Source organism: Fringilla coelebs (genome assembly GCF_963513975.1).
Source record: "Fringilla coelebs genome assembly, chromosome: 8".
NCBI lineage: Eukaryota > Metazoa > Chordata > Aves > Passeriformes > Fringillidae > Fringilla > Fringilla coelebs.
In genome coordinates, this window is record NC_140066.1 from 20515846 (window position 1) to 20537222 (window position 21377).

The 21377-nt window shown below is 35.7% G+C and overlaps 1 protein-coding gene across 2 annotated transcripts in view; it reads left to right on the forward strand.

Annotated features, from left to right (window-relative positions):
* HECTD2 (HECT domain E3 ubiquitin protein ligase 2) overlaps positions 1–18173 on the forward strand; it is a 32659-nt gene extending 14486 nt beyond the window's left edge. The window contains exons 9-21 of one of the 2 annotated variants that reach the window (XM_084209909.1): positions 513–661; positions 2055–2178; positions 2906–3002; positions 3876–3983; positions 5796–5928; positions 8786–8874; positions 9876–10034; positions 10325–10399; positions 11218–11305; positions 11553–11659; positions 12831–12946; positions 13533–13676; positions 15675–18173. In XM_084209909.1, coding sequence (XP_084066035.1) covers positions 513–661; positions 2055–2178; positions 2906–3002; positions 3876–3983; positions 5796–5928; positions 8786–8874; positions 9876–10034; positions 10325–10399; positions 11218–11305; positions 11553–11659; positions 12831–12946; positions 13533–13676; positions 15675–15795 — 1510 coding nt within the window. In that variant the 3' untranslated portion in view covers positions 15796–18173. Of the gene's footprint in view, positions 1–512; positions 662–2054; positions 2179–2905; positions 3003–3875; positions 3984–5795; positions 5929–8785; positions 8875–9875; positions 10035–10324; positions 10400–11217; positions 11306–11552; positions 11660–12830; positions 12947–13532; positions 13677–15674 lie in introns of those variants that run through there. The other variant, XM_084209910.1, reaches the window with a different exon arrangement.
* The last annotated feature ends 3204 nt before the right edge of the window (positions 18174–21377 follow it).

A 21377-nucleotide genomic window follows, 5' to 3' on the forward strand; every position in this document is an offset into this window, starting at 1 on the left:
GAGCTCTTGTTTAGAAAAGGCTATTTTCACATGTCTACACATGTATGTGTATTGTTGTGCTATTATGGAAGTGGTGCAGCATGTAATTTAAAATGTGCACATGGCACAAGCATATGAAGTGTATACCACTTTTTATTTAAAAGGACCATGTATTTCAAAATAAATCAGAGTTCCTAAGTATTCAGAATGTGGAATGAAATTGATAAGATTTTTATATTTTGTTCACTAATAGTCAAGAACAGATAATTATTCTATTGCTCTTGTTTTTATTTTTCCACAGACTTAAAGAGCATTGTTAGGGGTGCACTGAAGAGAATTACCATTTGTCAATATTTAAAAGCATGCTTTTTCAAACTGTACGTTTAGAATTTTGTTTTTATGTACAGGACAAAAGCATTTTTTAAAAAATTAAACAATTAAAATAGAATTTTAAAATTTTAATGAGGGAATTTCTTTAAAAGCATTGAAATTTGATAACAAACTCCAGTGTAAGTGCACCGTGTTTGTTTTAGGATTTCACAGAAGAGGTTCAAGCAGGTGGTGGACAGGTTACTGCAATTTATTTCTTTACGGCTGTTTCCTGCAAAACCTGAAGAGTTTCCACCTATGGTGAAATGCACCTGGTGGATTCCATCAGCAACAAAAGTCCTGGCTTTATTTAGTAGGTATTTTTCTTGAACTGTGTGGGCATGTATATGTTTTTATATGTATATTTGTGTGTATATAGCGTTTGTTTTATACACATGCACACACATGTTGGGAGAGGAGAGTTTTTACTGCTCCTCTTCTGGGGAAGACTGATAATGATGGTAGCACAGTACAAACTACAATAAAATGCTGAAATGTAGTAAGCAAGAGTCCTCTGTTGGTAAGTCTTCCTACTTGCTTTCCAGTAGAGGATAATTGCTATGCAGAGTTTTCCCGTGACAACAACTGAAGATTGTTCAAGCAGAAATCCACAGAAGTAACCAATGGTTAAGGTTTCCCTTCAATTTATAAAAGAAACTGTCTTAAACTTGTAGCTGCCAGAATTTTTTCTGTAACTCACCTCCCCCCCAGAACTATTTCTCGTCTGAAGGAAGTTAGGCAATGCATGGGCCTCTTACGTCCAAAGCTACAGCTTAAAAAATCAATCCCTGCTCAGTTCAACATAGAGCACAGCAAATTTGACTAATGCAAATGTAAACCTTCTTAACTGCTGCTGAGTGGTGATTAGAGCACTTACTCTGTTTTAGGAGAAGACAAAACCACCACATGAAAATTAAAATTGGAATTAAGATGTTTTCACTGTCAACTTAAAACTTCTACTTAAAAGTATTCGGCACTGTCCTGCCTGTCCAGAGTTAGGCACGTTAGCACTCCTGTATCTAAACCCAAGATGTGTTTATAGTCATCTATGAAAGAGTTGTTTGTTCCTTAATTCTGGAAAAAGAGCTATTTAGTCAACCAAAAGATACTACTTTGTGTCTGACTGAAGGATGGAGAAAATTCTATTATGCTGAAGGATGGAGAAAACTTACTAGCTGTTTAACATTTTATGAATGCTGTTCTATCATGAGATAGCTTAAATGTGAATTGGCTTTCTTCCTTTGGTCAAGTACTTAATCTATGTGCAGGTCTAGATGGTATACTGGAAAAAATGTAGATTTTCTAGCCACAGCTGCTTGAAATTATATGGATTTCTTAAACACTTTCATTTATCAAACTGCTTTTTCATCAATTTCACCAGAACATATCACCCTTTATCCATAAAACCTTAATTTAGTGTGTGTCAGTAAGGAAACCAGAGTCAAACTGAGGTTCCCTTATCATAAATGGGCTGAACTAGGGATTTATTGTTTTCTACAGCAATTTATGTGATGTTGTGTAGTGTTATGTTGTAGCTGTAGTTCTGTAGCTAAGACTGAGCTAAGTTCTGTAACTAAGTTAGAAATTTTTTGTATTATTTTAAACTTGGCTTAAAGTTTTTGAGATCACTGCCGCTCATGATGCCAAGAAATGAGCTGTGCTGAACCTAGGCATTATATTGAAAGACTTTTGTGTTTTCTTTGCAGATGCTGCAAATAGTCTGATTAGCCCTCCTATTATTTCATATACGGATTTCTATAATTCTACACTTGATCATATTGATCTTATGGAAGAATATCACAACTGGCAATGCTATGGGAATTCTCACAGGTAAGAGAAATTACTGATTGTTTCTTGTTGAGTTGTACTTCAAAGCATTGTATCTATGCTATGTATATCTATATTAAATGTAGTATATAGTGTCTGTATATGATATGCACACCTTTTATATGGATCTGTGTAGATCCACGTTAAATGTTGTATTATTTTATTGTAAAAACATAGCTAATACTTACTTGCTACTGTGTGGATGTGAGATTCTCTGAAATAAATATCTGCCTTTGCAAACTAGAGAAAATATGTAAAATATGGATGATAGTAAAGTAAGTTTAATAATTATTGGCATAGACTTCTGACTGTCTTACTACAGACATATTTTAGCCTCCAGTACATTCATAGGCATTTCCCTTGCCTTCGGAAGCAGTTGGGGAAAACTTGGAGACCATAATTTGCTCCACTGAATCAGGTTTTTCAGGCTACTCTTCTGTCTGATACCTGATGTTCTACTTGAGAAGGAAAAAAAACAACTAAACAAAACAAACCACAAAAATCCAAAATGAGAAAAGATAAGTATTACTAATTTCAGTTTCTAGCTGTATTTTCAAATAACAGTTTGTTCCAGTGAGTCAAGTATCACTATATACAAAGTGAAAAAAACAGCAGCTATTTGCAAATTATTGTGGAGGAATTACTTACTGAATGATAGTTCACTCCTATATTCTTAAAATGAAAATAGTATGCTAGAAAGAAAATATTTAATTTTCTTTTCTCTTGTTAGGTTTTCTTTCTGTCAGTACCCATTTATTATTTCTATAGCAGCAAAAAAAGTTATTATTCAAAGGGACTCAGAACAACAAATGATAAGTATTGCACGGGTAAGTCCCTGAATGATAAATGTTTGTGTCTCATCCATTGGTACTTTATGAGTATTTGTTAGACTGATATTACACCTGTCTTTACAACTTCTAGTATTTCTGACTGCCCTGAAAAAGAACTTAAGCCATTTTACTATGAATAGTCTACAGATGTCCATGCTGGGTTCTCTGAGTATTTTTTTTTGGTTTTGTGTACTTGGTTTCAGGATCCTTATAGAGAGCAGTGTTTTAGAGAATAACTTCTAGTATTGACTAACTTCCTCTTTTGAGAAACCAGCATAACATGCTAGCATGTGAAATTAACACGATGATTAAGGAAGAAAAATTCTATGAGAATTTTGAACTGTTTTGTATTTTATTCTGTGAAGGTGTGTTGTCATGGAAGACCAAGATTCAACTGTATCCTTTCAGGTCATGGAAGAGGTGCTGCTTCTGAGCAGCCTCTTCTGTGTGGAAAGAGGCATTGTCTGCCTCCCTCAGTAGTAGTTTTCTACAGGTGATAGGTGATACTCTTTTCCTCAGTGCCCTGTGTGGCGGCACCACCACCTATCCATTCCTATCTTGCAGGATACACCTCGTGAATAACTAATCAAAGCATAAGCCAGTTTCCAGAATCTTATGGGCATATTTTTAACAATTTGGGAAGTGCCACCTTCTTGTTCAACCTCCCAAGACTTTAGTTCAAATGTAGTGTAGAAGGTATCTGCAGTAGGAAAGAAATTTCTTTTCCTCTCCTGGAAAAGCCTGAAGCAGTTACAGTGTCAGGGAAATGTCTTCAATACACCATACTGAGACCTTTTTACAGTTAACAAGTGTGACACCTTCTTCAACTGAAGACACTGCATGTGTGATGTTTCTTTTTCATTCAAATAGCAAAGCCTTGTGGATAAAGTCTCTCGCAGACAGAAGCCTGACATGAATATGTTATTCCTGAATGTGAAAGTGAGGAGGACACACCTTGTTAGTGATTCACTTGATGAGGTAACAAAAACATCAAATTAAATTGTGTGTTGCTGTAGCTATTGTTAGATTTCAATTTGATAAGTCATGTTTAAATCTCTTGCACTAAGAGATCAGGAATATAACTACACAACACTAAATAAAGATAATTTAATTACTGTCAAAATTGTAGTGCTGCAGAACAGATTGGGTGAGACATTTTTAAATTAATTTCCTGTGCTCATACTGCTCTGTGGCTAAACTCATAACAAACATACATGCTTGCACATGATCTGTATTTGTATTTGTAATTTTTCTGTTAAAAATACAGTGCACGATTATAAATTTCTGTAGGACTTGATTCCATGATAGCAGCATGAATAGTATGTGACTAATCACTAATGAGGTTGTTCTGTTCTAATTCTTTGAATATTTTTATTATTTCCTTTCTCTATCCTATAAGAATAATTTGGGTCTTTTAACTAACTCCTCACATTCTTCAATGTAATTTTTCCTTTTTTATAAATGAAACGGATGTGTCGCTTAAAGTAGGCAATTCTTCAGTATCCCCTGAACCTTGCTAATTAACATTATTTAGTGAAATTTAGTTTCCTCTCTTTCTCAACACTGAGAACAGCCTGATGATAGTGAAAAATAAATTCAGGTAGTGAAAACAGCATCAAACAAATTCTGATTACTCATGTCATAAAATGTAAGTTTAAACTTTATTTTCTTATATTAAAACCTGTCTATTTTTGGCCTTTTCTCCTAAGATAAAAGAAATATAATTGGTAATATTGCTTTCTCTCAGGCATTGTCATTTTTTTAGCCATGCTAAAATAACCAAGAGCAAATTCAAAAGTTTTTATAGTCAAAATATTCTCCTGTTTATTTCCAGTGTTTTCTTTTACCCATCTCAGAGATGAGTTCAAATGTATTATATTCATATTTTCAAATTTATGGGGAACGGCAGGTGGAGAGTGAAGATGTCTTACTTGTATTTCAAGTTTAAAAAATTTGCTAAGGAAAATCACTTCAGCTAATAAACAGCTTGTTTCAAATAATGCAAATACCTATAGTTATAAAATTTATGTAATAGGAATTTACTTGAGCAATTAACAACATGGAGATTATTTTAGCACATGCATATTCTCAGCTGGTTTAAACAGTCTCTCTGGAGCTGGACAGTAATTAATGGTTTAAAGGAAGCTTGTATAGAGACTCAGTCTGAAAGATCACTGTTAATTGTAAAAGGCTGTAATCTAATTCTTAGCAGATTTTTTGTGTACCTGCATGAAATGCTATCTCTTAGAACAAAGCAATGAAAAGTGCTTGTTACCATTGTCTAAAAAACAGATCTGAAAAGCAGCTGATACTTGCTGGCAGGCATCTTACACAGAACCGAATGGTGTCCAAATATTGAAAGCGTTGGCTTCCTTCCCTGTTTCTAAATATTTCCAAATTATGTCTAAGTACTTTTTTAACTTGTCATTTCCTCCTGGTAGCGCATCTTCTGTAAAAGGTAAAAAATTATGGAGGTCTGAAATATTCCAGACAAACTCAATTCATTATATCTAATTGCTTTTTAAGCCTGTTTGTACATTACCTATCTTCTTTTCTTTTCAAGCCCAGAGAGTGACAACATGTGCAAAATAGTTGATGATGTCAAGTAGTCATAATTGTCTTTCTCATTGTTTTAATATAGTTTTGACCTATCAGTAGAAAATTATGCAGATTAATGGTTTCAGAGAAGCGAGAGCAGTAGAGCAGAGGCTGAGACATGTTCTCTATGGCTAGTGGTAGGAATAATATGTTAAATGGTTTTTTTCTTCTGCCTTACCTATTTCACAATAGCTAGCAAGGAAGAAGGCGGATCTGAAAAAGAAGTTGAAAGTCACATTTGTAGGAGAAGCTGGTCTTGATATGGGTGGCCTGACAAAGGAATGGTTTCTGCTTTTGATTAGGCAGATTTTTCACCCAGATTATGGTGAGTCCTCATAATTCCTAAGCAGATTGTGAGAATTTGTTCTGATTCTGTGTAAGCACTGCTCAGCAATAATGGAAAAGTCTTTGCATTATAAACTCTTTTCAGCAGAAATCCAAAACATAAACTTTCTAATAGCTTAGCTATCAGCTATGAAGGAAATTATCTCAGCCCAAAACAACTCAATGGTTTAGCAAATATTCAAGTGGACATAAGGCCAAATGTATTGGTTTATCATTTACCATCCTTCCCTATTTTTTCACATGCTGCATTTTGTCTTTCTGCCCTGGGTTGTCCTATTGCTAGTTTAGGGGGGGAGTTTTTCTGGGTTTTGTCAGCAGCTACAGTTGGGTGCTGTTACTATGCTCAGTTCTGGCAAACTGCCAACCTTGGCCTCCCGTGTATCAATGGGGATTTTTTTGGTGCTGATAGTTATACTGAGAGTGCCTGCTCATTTTAGTACTATTTTTGTGACTAGGATAGGTAGAGTTTAGTTGAATCTTTGTTGTCATATGTTCTGTTTGTGGTATCTGTGTGGTCTGTATTCTTAAAGGGGTCTGGGGTAATCTCAGAAAAGAAAGGTCCTTCAGTCAGGAGCAGAGACAGTATAGCAGGTGTGAGCCTGAATGGAAAAGCCTGACTCTGCTGTTACCAGGACTTGTGAGCCTATAAGGGCATTTCATGCCCAAGGGGAAAAAAAGTCAGGCTTTTTGATTAAACAGGAGATAGTTAGACATGAATGAGCAGTCATAAAAAGCAGTTACATCCACTTGTTTTATAGTGATGCAGATGGCTCTGGGTGTGTTTTATTCACCGCTCTAATGAACTTTCCTCTAATGGATACATTACTGATGACTTAGTGCATCAAGGTGTTGCCAGGATGGCTTTTAAATTGATTTCCAGGGACTTGAGCATAGCACCTGATAGTCATTGAGCTTGCCTGTCTCTGCCTGGAAGTGTTCATGTCCCTTAAAATCATTGTCCTTTATTGTTATTAGGACTAATTCTAAAGGTACAGAATTTTAAGTCATAAATATGTCGTCATATCTGCTGAGATTGTTTGCCTGTAGTCCTTTTCCAGTAAAATGGGGTCTGTGTGAAGACATGACGTTGGTGATAGCAACCTTAACAGGAAACAATTTATCCTGCAGAAAGCATTCTGTAAGTTTGACAGTTTCGTTAGTAAAAAAGCTGTCAGCAGAGCTTGGTAATTGATGAGTTTGGAAACAGTCAGTAATTTATTTTTTCACTATCTCTGGCAGGCTTCCTTACTTTAAAGTGCAAATTCTTTCATTGTTACGACTATCAGCCAAGTGTGGGAGGAGTTCAGAAATATTCTTGTCCCTTGGAAAGGGACTGTATCCTCTACTGTCTTTAATGTTTAAGATGAAAATAACATGTCAGAAGCTTGGAAGGGAAAATATCACTGTTATGACCCTTTCCAGGTTAACTGATTCTTCAGGTTTAACTCCTGGAATTTAAAAACTCGTAATTAAGTCAGCTGTCTGCTTGTGTGTTTTGCAATGCTTTTTTTATCTTGGTGTGGACAATTAACAAATGGGATTCAAAACCAATTTTGTTTCAACATCTTTATAATCTTTTAACATGGGAGCCTTACTCTGCCTGACATGCAGCTGTTCTGTTGCTTCTGGCAATGTCTAATGGCAGTGTCTAAACCTTTTGTGATAAGCACCTTTTTGAGCTGGAGTTCAAAAGATAAATTGTTCAGGAGAGTGGGGGGAAAAATGGGAAGGCAGCTTTTTGCCTGTGATTTATCATAAGAACTAGATGTCCCTGAGAAAAGTTGGATTGTCATTCCTTTTTTTTTTTTTTCCCAAAAGGACTTTGGGTTATTTATTTTTTTAATTAAATATTATTTTTCACCAAATTTTTTTTCAAACATAGATACAGTGAGCTATTGCATACGAGATGTGCTTAGAACTAGTCGGTGCTTTGATTTGTGCACACCATGGCAACGACAATAAGCTTGGCCCATTCAATCCCAGCAAATTCAAAAAGGCCATCACATTTTATCCAGTTTACTTCTGCATTAGAGCATGCTTATGTGGAGTGTTTCTTACTTCTCTGAGCAGTACTTCCTAGGCATTTTAGAGCTGTTATCTGCTTTTATTATGTAGGTTTTTACTTTCTGTCACTCTTTAAAACAGAATGTTCTGTATCCAATGCAAATAGCAGTCAAACTCATCTATAGTCATGATTTCAGTAGGATCTAGCTTGTCATTTAGACCCATGAGTGGCTTTTTTAAGGTACGTGTGGTTTGGGGCTTTTTTAACTTTTCTGGTACAATTTTTTGACAGAAAATATGAAACATATCCCTTTGGTGGTAGTGTGTGTATAACATAAACCATTTACAGTTTTCTACTCTAAGAAGCTAAAGTTATGGTATTTGTTTCATGGGATTCATGCCAGCATTTTTTGGGATTGTCATCCGCTATTGATCTAGAAAAAGAGGAAGGGAGTTTACATCGCAGTAACAAAATTTTTGGTTAGACATTTAATATTTATGGCAGTACTGATGCTGGAGTGCAATGAAAAAAGAGATTGCTTAGGCAATATGCAAAATATTCACAGCTGGAGGCCCTGAAGAACGTGTTGCGGCAGCACCAAGCAGGGCTGGTGGGCTTGAGCCTCCTTCAGGCTTGGCACTGCCCTTGGTGCTCCTTCCCAAGCACCTGCCTGCAGGCTCCTGCCGTGGGTGGGAGCAGGGTCCTGAGAACAAGCACGGGGGTGTGGGCACGCCAGGAGCATTCCAGGGGTGCAGGGGTAAGAGACAGGAGGCTTTGTACGAGTTCTTACAAAGCTCAGTGCCTTTTTAAGGGTCACATTGCCATTCTCCAGGCATGTTCACCTACCACAAGGACTCGCAGTGCCATTGGTTCAGCAGCTTTAAATGTGACAACTACTCAGAATTCCGACTGGTTGGAGCTGTATCCTTTCATGTCTGCTAGAACGTTCCGAACGACTTTTGATGAGCTGGTGTGGGGATGAAATAAGGCACTGGCTCAAACTCCTTCAAAGGTTGTTTTTACACCTATGTTCCATTTTAATTGTATTTTTTTTAAATATTGTTCAAGCAAGGGAACTAAAAATAGGAAGAAAATGGTGTGTGGGGGTACATGGTACATTTTACAGTCAGAAAATGCAAAGTCAATAATAAACATACAATTTTTTTGTGTGTAAGTTGTAATTTTAAGCCTCCGAGTTTCTTTCAGTAATCATCAACGTGCCTCTGTCCATTGATAGTTCATTCAAGTCCCCATTGAGCAGTATGTGGCTTTTTGCCTTTTTTAGTACAAAATGGAAGCCACATGCTATTTTGAGCACTGTTGTGCTTATAAAGGAAGATCTTGGACAAACAATTTATGATAGTTTATGCTTATCACTCTACTGAGATGATGTAATAGTGTCCATTAACTGATTGCAGTTGGATCAGATGGTGGTTGTAGGTCTTTTCTAACAGATCTGTTCTATTCTTGTGAGAAGCTGAATTGGGATAGTTTCAAATTTGTTTCATGGGATGCACATAAATGTGCTAATGGATGAGCTGTTGTACCAGTGCAGGTATGTCTTAATGCTTTTAGATTTATTTAAAAGAAACATTGCTTTATTGATCTCTCACTAGAAAATACATATTTGTCTTTCTCTTTTTCATAACAATACTTTGGAAAAATTTATTGTAGAAATGCTTGTATAGAATATATTGAAGAAGATTCTCAAGTATTCTGTCAATTTGCATCATTTGACCATGCTAACCACTGCTTAATTGTGATGAAGAACTTAAATTTAAATTGTCAGTCCAGAAACAATGAAATAATTTACTTTCCTTCTGTTTGTTGAACATGAATCTTAGTATTTTTGTAGCTTGGGAAAAATATTTTATCTATAATAATGATGTGTCGGATTTGCCCTTAACTTTTGACATATATAGCTTATGGGACTTGCTGTATATAACAGTATCACCTTGGATATTCGTTTCCCACCTTGCTGTTACAAGAAATTATTGAGTCCTCCCATTGTTCCCTGTGATCATAACACACTTGTAGGCATCTGTGGTGTCACATTAGATGACCTGTTTCAGATTATGCCTGTAAGTATTGCATTTTCTAAGAGGCAAAATTACTGATATAAAACCTAATTTATTAATATTTAATGCTTGCGTTATAAACTGTTTGAAAACAGCTTTTTTTCAGCACAGGCTGATAACATCTTCTTCTGATGGAAACAGAAGATCTCTGTGTGTTCTAGCATAGCATGCATTTTAAAAATACAGCTTCTTCCAAGATACTTTCTGTATAAAACAATGCTTCTGACATATCCTTGCAAAATGCATCACTTAGTTTTGTAGATTTACTAAAGAGTTTTTTACTCATATTGTAGGAATTGGCGCATGGACTAAGTGAACTTCTGTCCTATGAAGGCAATGTTGAAGAGGATTTTTATTCAACCTTTCAGGTCATTACATGCACAACCCTAAGTGGTTCTCAGCTCGTTCAGTGATTTTTCCCAATGTTAGAATGGCAGTGGAGTGGTTTATTGACTGTTTGGAATAGAACTGCTCGGGATCAGAGCTGGCTCCAGGAGCCGCGCTGCCCAGCACCGCTGCGTGTTCAGCACTTGGCTCCGTGGTGACACTCCAAGCTGTTGTTCCTGACAGTGTAGGTGATCCCAGTGCTCGCCACCAGGGTCACTTGGCCAGCTGCTGGTGCACTGCCAGCTCTTTGCTTTTCTGTCTAACCCAGAAGATAGTCACAGTTTACTTGGTTATTTTATGCACTTTGTCCAAGAAATCTCACTTTAGCAATAGCCTGTTCTGGTTTTTACAGTTTTGCCTGACCTGTGTGTTGTAACTGCTATTTCAGTCAGGAAAGTCTTTTTCAGTTACTCATTGTTTCAGAACACACATATGAGTTAATGAAATTTCATGTTGGTGGTACTCAGTTCCTAGGGGAGCTACAGCAGAGCAAGTACCTTCTTAATTGCGTTTGCTGCTCCTGTGCTATTCTTTTGTATGAAAAGCTCTATGGCTCCAGAGCCTACAGGTCAGTTTGACATGCCACTATGTAACAGGGTCAATTTTTGTTCTTGGAATACTAATTTTCTGAGCAATTTGTTGAAAACTGTACTATTTAACTTGTAAAAATCTCACAACCCTCAGAATTACAGCAAGTGCTGAAGAGAGGAAGGGAATACATGACACAATATAAGCTTTGTCATTTGTAAGTATACTAATTTATTTTCCAGTGCTGACCTTGGCTCCTCTTTTTCTGTAGGTTTTTCAGGAAGAATTTGGTGTTATAAAATCTTACAACTTAAAGCCAAATGGAGATAAAATTCCAGTCACAAATCGAAATAGGAAAGGTAATTTGACATATATGAACCACATATACTTTGCAGATTTAAGTTTGTCCTTTTTCTCCTTTCTATAAACCTATGCTTTCATAAACAGAGTGTGAAAATGAAATGGCTGTAGTTCTTTCTGGTATGCCTACCAATTTAATGGTATCTAAAACTAAATGCATTCATTTTTCATATTTACTACAATTTTAGAGGGCAGAGTTATTGATTAAAATTATTGTAATGTAACAAAATAATTTTTTTTTTTTAGAATATGTGCAGCTCTATGTTGATTTTCTTCTCAATAGATCGATCTACAAACAATTTGCTGCTTTCTATTATGGATTTCATAGTGTCTGTGCTTCATATGCATTACTGGTAAGAATAAGTGAAACATAACTCTTCACTTCTGTTTCAAGTATTTGACAGTGAGTTATCTAAATTAAATTGCACTGGATGATTTTAAGATTTGGAAAGAATCTTGACTGATCTATAGACTTGATTAATCCAACATAAGTAGAAGAAATTAATCAGATAATCAACTATTCTCTGTAGTGTTTCATTGAAAAGCAATAAATAAAGCTTCAGAAGACAGGTTTATCACTATGTATTTACAGACACATCACAGGCTCCCCAGCGAATGTTTACAAGGTTTCTGTGTATTCTCCACATTTAGGAACTGCAGAACAACTGTGTCTGAGTGCTCCTGAGTGCTCCTCCTCTGAAAACATATCTTCCTTTTTGCAGGAAGAACACTCAGGGACGTTGAGATTAAACATTCTTCTATTTTCAGTCCTGTTTGGCTGTTGAAATGACTTTTTTAATTTACAACATCCCTTCTGCACTGAGAAAGAAGAGAGAGTTTCAATTTGTCAGGGATTTTCTAAATTCCAGCTGTGACACCTTGCAGCAAAGTGAGGTGTGCCCAAACACAGGGAATGTTCTGGAAGGACCATGATAACCCATTGAAATGCCATGGCATACTTCCATGGAACTTGATGATGATGTAGTAAATGAATAAGTGGATTTTGCAGGTGTAAGTTTAGTGGATATTAAGCATGGCTTATTGTTAGAAGTATTTGCTTTGCACAGGAGTGTGTACAACTGAGAGTTAAGTTCTGTCAGCCTCTGCTGCTCAGCTACACATGCTGGAATTGTCAGTGCAAATGAAATGGAAGTTGAAATCAAAATTGACATCAGGACTCTCCCTCAGATTTCCATATGTATAAACTTAATTTTCTTCCTGACCCATTTGTAGTCTGATCACATCATAGGCAAGTCAGTGTAATAAATGTAAGAATGATGAAGAAATTAAGAACATAATATGCTGGAATATTGTGTTATCCTGTAATTAACTTTCTACTATATATGGCAGTAAGAGATTCTTCAAAGTGATGAGCAATTAATTTTTCTAAAATCAGTATGTATCCAAGTTATGTTGAATGCTATTCTGTTAATTTTTCTGTAATGACAAAATAAAAATTATTCTATTAGCATAATTTCTCATCTTTTTTAAAAAATGAAATATTTTGTCCTTGATTTTTGGCAGCTACTTCGTCCAGAGGAAGTTGAAATTCTCGTCTGTGGCAGTCCTGAACTGGACATGTCTGCTTTACAGAGAAGTACCCAATATGAGGGCTACCAAAAAACTGATCTGACTATACGGTAGGCCTGGGGTTTTATTCTACTTCATGAGTTTAAAATGTCATGAAATGTTAGTCTTACAGCAGTAATCTCTTCAAGGATAACCTGAGAATGACTGAAGTTTTAGAAACCTATTTCTAAATAAGACAGAGACACTACGAAATTGTCATAACTAGGAAGAATTAGAACCTTAATGGCCTTAAAAGATTATGAACAGATTGAAGTGGAATAGTTTGAAAAGAAAAGCTCCAAATCCTGCATTTGAAATCTCAGTATCTTCTAAAAATACTTCTTTTACTCAATTCTCTTTGATACCAAGGACACTTATATTAGTGAACAGAAGGCATTTTTATTTGTATAGATAAGTTTGTATAGATCATTTGGCAAGACATCATTCCAAAATCAATACAATATTGTACTTGTCAATTCCTTGGGAATTTAACCTTGTATACTGGAGTACTGCTGATGTCCTATAGATTATATTAATTAAACTCTCAGTAAGTGATAATCATCCTGTATTACTTGTAGTTATATTATCATCTTCATACTATTTTTTTTATGATGTTGCATCTTGCAACTTTTTCTTCTCCCTCTGCCCTGAGCATAGATACTTTTGGGATGTAGTACTTGGATTTTCTCTGGATCTTCAAAAGAAGCTGCTACATTTTGCTACAGGAAGTGATAGGGTACCTGTGGGAGGAATGGCTGATCTGAATTTCAAGATTTCAAGGAGTGAAACATCCACTAATTGGTAAGTCGTGTTTTGGATTTTTTAAATTTTTGTCATTACATTTTTTCCTGAGAGCCCTTTTTGCTCTTGAATGTCTTTTTACAGAAGAGCAAGTGATTGTGCAAGGAAGAAACTGCATGGACTCCTTTAATTTGCCTTCAAAATGTCATACCCATTTATTGATTGCATGAATTTTAAAAACAAGGAAATTGTTTTTCCAGTCAGTGTTTACATTTGAGGCTGTTAATTATTTATAGAGATTATTTACATGTTTTCAATTCAAATAAAGTACTTATTTTTATCATTCCTAACATGACAGCTGAACTACCATTAATTTTTCTGAATTTTTTGAGTTTGATGTCATTATTTATAGCAAGCCATTTAGTATTTTTTTTAATTCCTAAGACAGGGAAAAGTCAGTTTAAATAATTTGAAAGCTGTATAGAAAAACTTGCTCTGAAGCTCTTTGTGAAGCAATAATTAATGGCTTTACCTAGATTTCTCAAACAATTAGAGTGATCAAAATATTTAAATGGAGCTGTATTTTTCAAAGTCTGAATTCTGCTGAGTTTTCTGTGAAGAGCTGATCTAAAGGCATAAACATAATAAATTTTGAAGTTGTTTTAAATTTAATTTATCTCATTACTGTGATATTTCTAATGCTTTTCTCAATGAGGTAATAACTGGTTCCAGTAACATTAAAGGAACATGAAGATCAGATGAAAAATGAAGAAAAATCAGTCAACATTGAATCACTCTTTATGTTCCTTCTTTAATTGTTCTTTTTCTTAAAAATGAGAAAATGTGTTTCAAAATAGTCTGCATTTTAAACTGCTCTAGGTCCATGTTTTGCAAGATAATTGCTGCTGTCAGATTGCCTGCACAGGGATAAATGTAGACACCGTCATCATATTGCTCACACAATAGGATCAAAGAATGTCATAGCAATAAGAATTGGCAATTTTAATAAAAACTTCTCAACTTTCCAAATTCTTAAGCCATGACTCCAGTCCAATTAGCAGATCTTCGCTGATCATTTAATCAGGGATGGGAAAAGTAACTCAGGCTTCCAGATCTGGGGGTTCCATCTCCTTTTGAGCATGTTTGCCAGTGATCAAAGGCCAAGTTGTTGCCGTTCAAAAGACTGAGGGATGAAATTAAAAGAGACCTGGAGGGCTTTTGAGTCACATAATAAAATATGTGTGTCCAACTGTAGTACATTTTTCAGTGTGTTTTCCAAATGGCAGGTTGAGCTGCAGCTCATTGCCTTTCTCCTGTCTCCCCCCCAAGTTATCAGATATATCCTCAAGTGTGACCTTGACAGTTTAAATGCCAAGAAGTTCCTGTAGCTTTTCATTACCTGTGGCTCGTCAGATTAATCCATTCTAGTGAGAAACAAAGTTTCCAGTGTTTCAGTCAGGCCTTCCTTAGCCATATCTGCAATACATATATTCAAGCTCTCTCTCAGAAAAAACTTGGAGCTGGAAGTGTTGGTATAGCTGAGACCAGAATTTGTCAACTGTTGTTTTTCCAGCATTTGAGTCAATTCTTCAGAGCTCCCCACTGAAGTCTGTAAGGACCTGTTTTACCAGGCTGAACCCTGAGTTCTGTATCCTCACAGACACACAACTGCTTCTTCTTGGTGTCTGTACCTACTGCAGGACCCACCTTCCTTTTCCATGTTGTGGATTCTTACTGTACCCAGATTTTGTGTTTAGAGAGGTTGTGTGGTACCTGGAGTTTCCAGAATCTGGAAGGAGATGTTTCCAACTTGGAAAAAAAAATAAATAAAGAGGGAGGAGGGAGTTGCAGGCAAACAAACTCATCTGAAGTACTTTTGACCAGCAGTGGTGTTACTTGCATTCAACAGAACTTGAACCAAGATTGGGATAAATGTTCTTTTATAGGATTTCTTACTTAAGAAATGTTTAACTGAAAATGTATGGGCAATTGGCAGCATTCTGGTTCTATGACATTGTTCTTAAATGTGTTTTGCTGGGTGTTTTTAAATTATTTTAGGTTACCTGTGGCACATACCTGCTTCAACCAGCTTTGTCTCCCTCCTTACAAGAACAAGAAGGAACTGAGGCAAAAGTTAATAATTGGAATTTCAAATGCAGAGGGCTTTGGTCTGGAATGAGATAAAATACTCCAAGAACAGCATTTTTATGTAGCATTCACTCTCTTCTGATTGTGCCTTTAAGCTTTTCATTGTTATGTCTCTTGATACTGTGCCAGTTTTATCGCATTTAGATAATTTTTTTAAATTAAATATGAAGTGTTTGGTTTTTTTTCCTGAATGGCAATACATTTGCTGCTTGCTTTGTCACAGAAGTAGCTTTCTTTGTACAAAAAGCTCATCTGTTTGATAAACAAAACCCAACTAAGACAATTCCCAAGTGTTAGGTTTTTCTTATTGCACTTTATTATTAATCATAATTCCTTTACATCAAGGTATCCCACTGGGAGAAAATATACAGACTATTTCTCTATTGGTTAATCCCAGTGGCAGAAAAAGTACAACATCAGCATGTAGCCTTTTTTTTTTTCCCCACAAATGCAAATAGGAATTTTAGTCTTTATAAAATGTATGTAGTTTTATTTTCTGGTTTTCCTGCTTGGTGAAACCAGCTGTCTAAGAAGTATGTAAATAACTGCCTGTGAAGAAATAGGGTTTTGATAGTGCCATTTACTGCTAAAAGATTATTTTTTATTAATAAGAGGTTTTAGATGTTGTATATTCAGCTTTTACACTTGACTGTACAAGAGTGTTAAAAGGTATTTTTTCAGCTTGAGGGGATTCAAGTTCAAGCTGCAAGTATTAAGGAATTTGTATGTTCATTCTTAACAGCAAACTAGCCAGATCTTCTGTAGCATTATAGTAAACAAAACTAGATTTTTTTTAAAAATTCCACATCTGGTGAAATGCTTTAGGAAGAGAATTATATCCACAACCCGTGGAAAACTGATAAAGTGTACTATGGTACCATTTTTTTGCAGCAACTTTGTTGGAAGTCTTAAATAAGCTGTGACAGAAGTGAACACAATAACATTTCTGAAGAATGTTGCAACTTTCATTAACTTGGAGACCAGCATTTAAAAATGTTTTGTGTTTTTCACTGCACAAACTCTGTGAAGAGAATTCTTGGTCTGTCTGCTCTGAATTAGTAAATTAGCAGCTGGGGAAAAATGGTTCTAAAATACTGAAATAATTGTAAGTCTGGGTTTTATTCATTAAATGGAAAGACTTTGTCAGCATGCAGTATAGTAGTTTTAAATATGAACAGCTACTGTGTGTTCTGTAGATTTTTCTTTCAGCTGAATAAGGCCCAGATCATTTGAGACACTTTGGCATCTAATTTGTCAGCTTTCCCCATTGACATCTGCTGGGGCATGGATGCATATCTATCTTGTAGTGTCTGTACTCAAATACTATATTAGTCTTCTTTCTTTCTCTGTATTATTTACATACAATCAACAGATTTAACGAAGGATTAACACATTATCTAATTCATGCTTTCAAAGCTGTTCTGGATATTCTTCAATAGCTAAGTGTAAATTTTATTTTTTTATTTCTCCTAAAAAAAGTTACTGGTAATTTTACTGTTTTATTAAGGCAGAGATAAATATTAGGATATTTTAGAATATTTGACACTGTATTTATAGTGCTGTCATTGAAACCAGTAATAAAATTTCCATTGGCTTTAGCCTGGAACTGTGCTAGGTTAGCACGAAGCGTGCTAAAAGCAGCACTGAAAAATTCTGCATTTTTTCATTGTATCTCCCAAATGGAGATTTTAAAATGAATTTTAACTTGCAGGATTTCAGATGTTGAGAAAAAAATTAAGCTTTCACTGTTGCACTGAATGAACTAGATAGCTGCAAGCAATGTTAAATTTCTAACACCTGAATGTGGATGTAAGTAGGAAACCTGGAAACAAAGACCTGCTACCTTTCTTCTCTTTGTAGAATTGGATTCATGAAAGGTTGGCTTATGAATAAATAGCTATACAGTTTATCTGAAAACATGGCAAATTAGCCAAAATATTTTTTTAAGGCTTAAACCTGCTTTTAATAACTATTTATCTACTATTGTTAAAATAAAAGCTTTATCTTTTCTCCTTTTCACGGAATTGCACTTTGCCTTCTGTTCAGTTTTATTTATTGAAGCTTTTTTTGAGATAATGTGTAATATTACCTCAGAATTCTAAAAATGCTATTGTATTTGCATCAGTTTTTAAATCAGATTGTCATTCAAAGACATTTTATATATTTCCTGATGTTGATAAATTAAATAGTAAATTTTGTATTTGTTAAATGAAAGCATTACACTGTATTTATGAAATAAGCCTCTGATAATTTTAAAAAAATTTATTCAATGGTGTTTTGTTGTTCTTGTGTCTTGCCCTGTAACCCAGCAAATCTTTTTTTATCTCCATCATTGTTTTGTACTGTACAAAAGAAATCTTGTTTGTATTAACTTGTTCACTACTAAGTATCTATTTTTATGTATCAAAATTGTCCAGTCATTAAATCAAATATTTCAAATGCTGACCTCACTTGTATAATTTCAGATTTCCAAAATTGGTCATAATGGGTATAAAATTATGATCAACCTCTCTGCTTTTGGTTTATTTTTCTCTTGAGAAGTTTTCTTTACCATAACAGTTCTGCTAAAACATTGCATGGCTCACTGAGAAGAAACTAAGTTCCAACAACCAGACGTACATCAAGACTTAAATTTCATATTTACAGTCAAAATTACAGGTGTTCTGGTGCATCCTGTGGTGTAATAATGCTGTAAAATAGCATGGATCCTCATCATGGGTCCAACAGCTGGGATTGTTCCATGGAGGACATGTTGTGGAGAAGAGAAGGCATTGGGGACATCAGTTCCAGCCTTCCAGTACCTGAAGGGGGCTCATGAAAAGGAGGGGAGAGGAACTTTTTATATGGGGAGATGGCAGCAGGACAAGGAGAAATGGTTTTAAACTGAAAGAGGGCAGGTTTAGATGAGATGCTAGAATGAAGCTCTTTATTCAGAGGATGCTGAGGCACTGGAACAGGTTGTTCAGAGAAGCTGTGGATGCCCCATCCCTGGAAGTATTCAAGGCCAGGCTGGATGGAGCCCTGAGGAACCTGATCTGGTGAATGGCCGGGAGGGTTGGAGCGATGTGATCTTCAAAGCCCCTTCCAACCCATCCCATTCTATGATACTGTGATTCTAACTTAATTCTCCTTTTTTTTAACTACCTCACTTTCAAGATTACTAGGAGGTGCAAAGCCACAAGCTGCTGTATGTTTTTCTGGCTAATTTGAACAGAGTCAGGACGGACAGGTAACAAGAACATTGTGCTTTCTCATGGACACAGGTCCTGGTCACAGAAATGTTACCTTTGTACCACTCAAGTTACCTACAGATGGCAGCAAAGATGAAGATTGAAGCAATTTAATTAGAGGTCAGACTTTCCTCTTAGCTAACAGTAGATATAATAAATGCACATAATGAAGAACAAAGCGATGTCTTAAAAATTTATATCACAGTTAATCTCAAATTTGCTAAGTCAGCAAATATAAATTGACTTATAGCAAACAAAGATGGAGAAAGGAGAAGCAGCTTCTTGAATCTAGTGCTGGGTTTTGAAAGTGTCCTCTCTTTTCAGTGAGAGTTCCTAATGTGGTTTTGGGACTAATGAAAGACTCTGCCAAAACCACAGACAGGGGGTTGGTTATACCTGATCTCTCACCAGTCAGTAGCCTCAAGACTGATATTTGGAAAGAGATTAGAAAGCCTGGCTTGCCTTGTCTTGTTTCAGCTAGGGATCAGAAGGCGCTTAAAATTGAAATGCTCTATTTCCTTTTGATTTTTTGGCCAGAAGTGGTGAGATTCCTTCTCGGTAGAAGCAGTTGGTGTCGTTACTGGTTGGCTTGCTCCAGAAGCAAATGTTATATCCATTGTTAATCTTCACAGCTGAGGTATTAAATATTCTTTCAGAGCTCCTTCTTTAAAAAATGAAAATATCTGAAAGGTCCCTCAAAGCCTCTGGTTTCATGTCCTGACTGTCAGACAATAATATTTTTTTTCTTCTAGAGCCCCTGGTGTTCTTCTAATGAATTTGTTTGGGTCAAGTAATTTTGGATTCTTTTTCGGGGGTTTGGTTTTGTTTTGCTTTGCTTTGCTTTTGGGGGGTTTCTATGGGTTATTTTTGGTTTTTGTTTTGGGGTTTTTTTTTGTTTGGGTTTTTTTGGGGATTTTTTGTTTGTTTGTTTGTTTTTTGTTGGTTGGTTGGGTTTTTTTGAGGGTCTGTACTGGGCTATGTGTTGTTGAAGTTCTTTGCACTTTTAAATATTCATGTGTATAAGAAAATAATGAGGTGGCCTGGACTGCCACAGCTGTTTCTCTTGTGTTAGAGATGTTCTAATTAATAGTGAAGTAGGTTTTGTTGTTAAATTAATGAGCAAAAATGGCCCCCAGTGATCTGCACCTTTCAAATTGTTAATTAAATTCTTACTGAACTCTTTGAACCCCAGTGCCTTTATGTAAAACACAACAGGTCATGGAAGATGGAGAGATTTTTTTTCTGATGATCTGGTGATGCAGTTGCTCATTAGACTCTGGAAAGGTGGGAGAGGTTCGGATAAGTTGGGCAAACTCAGTTCAGTTCTGGACTCTCATGCAGTACTAGAGTTAATAAGAGTTAAGTAATACCTTTATGCATAATGAAAGGATATATCAATGAATGTCTTGTGTGTTTTGTGTTCTACTACAGCAAGGCTTCATTTTCTATTTTTCTTTTTGGCATCAATTTAATGTTTGGTACCTGTAGTGAATGAGACATACTTTTTGATGCAGTATTTTCTTCCCATAAGAGTCATTCTAGATTTTCTAGATATATGATGTTCAGGTTTAATTTAAGGGCTTCTTGTTTATTTGCTGCTTTAATTCTATAACATGATTTCTATAAACCAAGAGAGATGAATCTGTTCTCAGAGGGTCATTAGTTACCTTCTCACCAGGATCTCTGGCTGTTGCCATACTATGGATAATAACAATCCAGCCTCCACTGGCATTACCAGAACAGAACTATTTATTTGTAGCTACCTTATGGAATTCAAGCCTCTTGTCAAGGGTGAGTTTACTCAGTGTACATTCAATCTCTGCTCTAGCAGAGAACTAGAACATGAATTTGTTTTGCTATTTGTTTAGTTTCAGTAGCAATACTGTGAAAGTCAAGAACTGTGTTTTGTCCTCTGGAAAAATCAATCCAGCTGGATATAAAGTAGCTAATGCGCAGTCATTTTTGAAAGCCATGGGGTTTGAACTCAAATATGTGGATCTTGATTTTGGTTGTCTTCTGGTGAATTTATGAACCTCACATTCCTGATTTCCAAAGTCTGTGTACTGCTTGGGGCTTTTCATAGTTGGCCTTGATTAGTGGTAATGTGCCACACTGAGCAGAGAAGGAACTTAATTTTGTCATCTTGCTCAACTACTTTAAAGAGGGGTCTTTTCCCAGCTCTTTCTGTTTCCAAGATGGAAAGTATCTTGCTCAGATACTTGAACACCCTGACAAGACATGTTTTGTATATTAAATGCATATTAATTCTTTATCCTTTATTAATAGAAAATATATTTAACCCTAGCAGATAAATGTGACCTGTGTGAAATAGAGATGAGCACAGTAGCAGAATAGAAGAAATTTACTTCCTTAGTATTTTGAT